The 5,157-nt window shown below is 48.7% G+C and overlaps 1 protein-coding gene across 1 annotated transcript; it reads right to left on the reverse strand.

The window, feature by feature from the left end:
• Positions 1 to 2,619: 2,619 nt before the first annotated feature.
• Positions 2,620 to 5,157, reverse strand: LOC141924967 (intraflagellar transport protein 70B-like). Its single transcript, XM_074828300.1, has one exon. The coding sequence runs from the start codon at positions 5,137 to 5,139 to the stop codon at positions 3,139 to 3,141; it is 2,001 nt and encodes a 666-aa protein (XP_074684401.1). The 5' UTR covers positions 5,140 to 5,157; the 3' UTR covers positions 2,620 to 3,138.

The raw sequence follows: 5,157 nt of genomic DNA on the forward strand, positions 1-5,157 counted from the left end.
TGGTTGTGGACGAAAGAGCTGTGCTGGCTTAGGGCATTAATTTAGGTGGATTTTACAATATTTCTAAGGAGCATAAACCATTTTTTGGTGTCCTCCCTTTTCTCTAAACAAAAATGCATGTGCTTTCCTTTAAAAATATATTTGTGTGTAAGTCACATAGTGGTAACATTAAATGCGGTATAAAGATGGTAATAAAACTGGTTGTAACATTTATATATTTTTCATGACCAAAGTGCTTTGCAGTTGGAGATGCTATAAAGGCATGCATGATACTGGAGGAAGCAACACACTTCTACTGCAAAAGACGGCAGCCATCTGACCCAGGACCCCCTCCCTCTGGGCACAGGAGGGGCAGGCAGCTCTCCAGGACATAACGGGGGCTGGGGTGTCTGCCTCGCCATGGGAAGGTGGGGTGGCTGTGTCTGAGGGAGAAGCTGTGTCAGACAGGGTGGAAAATACTGCTGGGACAGGGAGGAGATCCCGCACAGAAGCACCCGTTGATGCAGCAGAGGAGGAAGCTCCTGCCCCAGGCCTCCTCCAGTTGTGTCCCAGCTCTGCTGCCTCCCCCTCTCCTTTCAGAGCAGAGGCCTCTCCACATTGGGGTCATGGTGTTCAGCATCCCCCAGCCTGCTCAGAAACCTGGGGTTGGCTGGATGAGCCATGTACTCTGGGAGGAAAAGCAGATAAAAAAGGAGAAAGAAAAGGGAAGAACAGGGAAAATGCTGCTACTGACATTTTCCCTGGGGTTCTCCAGTAGTTTTTTGTACTTCTGATCCATTGCAACAGGACGAAACAAATTCCAGACATGCTGACTGCCCTCTAGCCGTATCTTCTAAAACAGCCGCATTTTGCACAACTCCATTTCCTTTTATGGGGATTTTTTTAACAGGGGGAAGTGTGGCTATTCTCCCTTCCCACCCTGCGGCAGAGGGCCCTGTGCCTTCCCTGGAGGCTGGCAGGTTCGGGGAGCATGTGCCAGAGCCGGCCGACCCTGTCACCTCCGCTTATTTGCAGTGGCCCCCTCTGTGGCCACCGAAGGCGAGGAAGAGGTGAAACGCTTAGTGCTGCTAATCCCGGCTGCAGCGCCCTAATGAATGTCACGCACCAGTGGTACAGAAACCGCTAGAGCATGCGAACATCACCGAACAGTCAGCCGTGGAAAAGTCTCTAAATTGCTCTCCATTAGAGGGCATTCAACATTTGCACAGACACAAATCTGCAAAGTGATTTTTTTTAAAATATCCACTGATTTTTACAGAATACGCACAATGAATATTAAATAACGGGCTGATGTTCCCTCAATCATTGCCTATTACTGCACTTCAGATGCCATTATGTGGCGTGACTTTTAAAAACTTTTTTTTTTAAAGGTCATGCTGTTCATGCTGCATAATATATAATACAATTCCACTGTAAATTAGAAACATACTTTATAGCCTGCTGCTGTGCTTCATGGAGGTGAACAAGATTTGAAATCGCGGGTCTCCTCCTCGTGGGGAAGCAGTTGTGGGAAATACTTAAATCACCATAATCGGGCACCTTATGGGTGAGTAATGGGCTATGGAGGCCTTCTAGGACACCTTGCCCCATCTCCTGCCTGCTCTCTAGCTGCTCTAGAACATTTTCCCATTCTTGACGCTGTTAAATTTGATTCTACTTTACTGTTATAGGAAGTTTTGGGTAACTGTAACGTTACCTAACCCACAGCCGTTTCCTTTAGCTACAGATGATATGCTCAACCCCAACAGGTTTCTTTCACAGCAAATAAGCAAAGCTGACTTTCTATATGTTGAAATGGTTGGAGGCCTATTCAGTCCCTATATACACTAACTCTCTGGAAGGATTAAGTATTCTATTGCTTTGTAATAGAGCAACTTTCAAAAATGCTGTCCTCTTTCCAGGTAAACCACAGCATAGAAACTGGATTTTGAGGAACATGCAGCCTGATTCCAAAATTCCCCCATGACAGCTCTTCAGGGAGCCAGTATCAAAGGCAAGCAAATGAGTTAAAGCCGAGGATCTTTGATCCTTATTGAAAAAAATTGTGGTCCCACACTGCTTCAGAAGGCAGACTGCACAAAAAGGAGAACAAACATGGGTTTCAGAGAGGTGTTCAGAGATGCAGGAACAGTAACACAAGGAGGAAACTGAGAAGGAGATTTCTTCCATCTAAGGGTAGAAGTCGTAAGCTTAGCATGAAATGGAAGTTACATTCTTTTTTGAGAGATAAGGGAAATAATATAATTTCACATTCACAAGGTCTCTTACTAGAGACTGGTATATTCTAAGAACAGTATTTGGATTAAAGGGGCAGGCCAGGCTGCAACTGGAGGACTGCGTTATTAAGCCGTTGGTACCGAAGGGGTGTGCAGGGCAGCAGCTGCTGCTCGGACAGCGCAGGCACAGGGGGACTCTGCGGGTGGCACAAGCCAAGGGGCAGCACTGGGCAGTGTCTCTGAAACCAGTTACGTCCAGTCATAACGAACTTTACTGCAAGGGTAGACCTAAACCGAGGTACCATCCTAATCCATCCTTCTTGGAATATATTCCTGGTCCCTGTATTAGGTATACAATTTGCCAGAATACTCGTGCATTATCATTAGCAAAAGGCAACGTTAATGTTTGTAGGACCGATTTTTTTATTATAAAGCCATTTTTTGTGTTTGAATATACCATCAACATGGTCTGTAACATTAAAAATTCCTTGGAAAAAGCAGAAGAAAGAAACATTTCACACAGAGGCACAAACTGGATAATTAAAACAACTCTATTTCTTCAATTTCTGTGCTAGAAGAGATGGGTAACAAATTATTTTCAACTGTCCACCAATGAAAAGAATTGGTCAAAATTTCAGAAGGATAAAATATTTTATAGGTTAAAACTCGTAATGAAGTTCTTGGTCAATAAGGCGTATTTAACATGACAGATGACTGAGAATGCCCCTAGTTACTTGGTGCATGTTAATTTTATGCAAATATTCTATTTTCCACTGGATGTTGTTAAAATACAGGGCAAAATCTTTAAAGGTAAGCAATGAAGAAAAACCTGTACCACTGTGGACTACCAGGGTGAGTATCACCTCACAAGCATAAGAAAAGAACAGACAGAAAGTTCTCATCTCTACTGTACGGGAACACGTTACGCAGTCCACCCAATGATCTTATACATCAGGGCCCTCAGAAGCCTGGCTTCGTAGGTAACGGTATTCTTCCCACTGTGCATCCTCTTCTCTTCAAGGGGCTGCTCGATGACAGCTGGGATGTTTCTTCCATACAGCTCACACTGCTTCAGAAACTGAACGCACTCTTGAATAACGCTGTCACGTAGCATGATCATGTGCTTGGACATGTTCTCCAGCAAGGACAGGAAACACCGTTTGGCGTAATACCATGTGTCAGTGCTCAGTTTTTTGTTATATGGCTCCAGGCTTTTAATGACCCTTGAAATACCAAAGTCATAGTTTCCCTTCACACAGTAGAGGGTACCAATGACTAGATTGACAATGCAGAGATGGTAGACATTTTTATCAGGATTATCATAGGAGAGCTGCTCTTCTCCCTTCTCAATCTTCCTCAGCAGTTCCTCTGCATCTTCATTCTGACTTGTGAGGATGTAGGAAACGCAGAGGTTAGCTAACACAATGGCACTGACATGGAGAATGTTGTCATAGTGCTTCTTAACTATTGGCTCATAGAAGCTAATAGCCTCTTTATACTTGTTCTCTTGCATGAAGAGCACGTGAGCCACATTGAGCTTCCACACCTCCTGTTCGTTACAGAACTCCACCGATTTGCGGAAAATCTTTTCTACCATTGTGTAATTCTTCATGTCCCAGTAGATCTTTGCCTGGGCCATCAAGACAGGTACGTATTTTTCCAGGGTCTCATCATACTCATTAACTGCTTTTTTTACAGCTTCATCATCCCAATTTTGTCTAGCTTCCTGTACCTGCTTCGTGAGTTTTCTCAGCTGCTCAGTCAGCGTCCCTGCTGAATCATCTAGCTTGTGGAAAGCCTCCTCAGGGGCAGTTTGACAAGTAATAATGGCATCCAAGAAGTTGTACAGGTAAGGTGTGAGCAGTTTGTAAGTCAGATGGGCATTCTCTGCCAGCACATCAGCTGCCAGGTCATAGTACTGATGTTTGCAATAGAGGAGTAGCAAGTTTCCAAAAGTTTCTGGTGGACAGGGGTTCTGCAGCAGAAGAAACTGCAGTTTCTCAAACCCTTCAGTGGGCTGGCTGTCCATGTTCATTAGTGCTTGGTTGTGCAGCGTGACTGGATCCAACTCCTCTTCGGCCCTCGGCGGCATATCTGTGAGCGCCTCCTGGGCCGCTTTCAGGTTGCGCAGTTGGTACTCAATGGCTGCCTTGAGGTTGAAGGCCTCCACCAGGGCCGTGCGGTGCAGGAGCAGGGTGTTGCCTACGCTGCGGACATCAATGCCCTCAGTGGTCATGCCCACGCTGAGCTCTGGGTGCTGGTGGATGCCGCGCTCTATGATATCGGAGATGTGTTTGAGGGCAGGGGCATACTGCTTGGCCGCGTAGCAGCACAGCGCCATGTTGTAGGACAGCTCAGGGCAGTAACCCAACACTTGCATGGCACCGGCAAACTTGCCGCTGGCCTCTTCGTGCCGCCCCTGCCGGTACAGCAGGCAGCCCAGGTTGATCTCGGCGTCAGCCCGCTCCGAGGGGTCCTCGGCTGCGCCGGGGCCGCCGTCGGCAGCGGCGGCGAGCGCCTCCTCCACCAGGTTCTTGGCCGCAGGGAGGTCGCCCTGGGCATAGTGGATAGCGGCCTGGAGGCGCAGGGCCCGGCCCTGGTAGGCGGGGAGGTCCAGCAGCGGGCTGGCGGCCCGCAGGGCCTCGGCGTAGAGCCCGGCCTTGTAGAGGGCCTGCGCCTGGTAGAGCCGGTACGCGTCCAGCTCGGGGTGCAGCGCCACCAGCTGCTCGTAGCACTCGGCCGCCGCCGCGAAGTCCTGCAGCTGGTAGTGGCAGTAGCCCAGCAGGGAGAGGCCGCCCCGGGAGCGGCAGCTCTTCTGCAGCTCGCGGCTCAGCAGCGACACCGCCTCCCCGTACCGCCCGCCGCCGATCAGCCCGTAGACGACGGCCGTGTACTGCCCGTCGGGCACCGGCGCGCCCTCCATCGCCGCTGCCACGGCAAC

The sequence above is a fragment of the Strix aluco genome, chromosome 6, assembly GCF_031877795.1.
Source record: "Strix aluco isolate bStrAlu1 chromosome 6, bStrAlu1.hap1, whole genome shotgun sequence".
Taxonomy (NCBI): domain Eukaryota; kingdom Metazoa; phylum Chordata; class Aves; order Strigiformes; family Strigidae; genus Strix; species Strix aluco.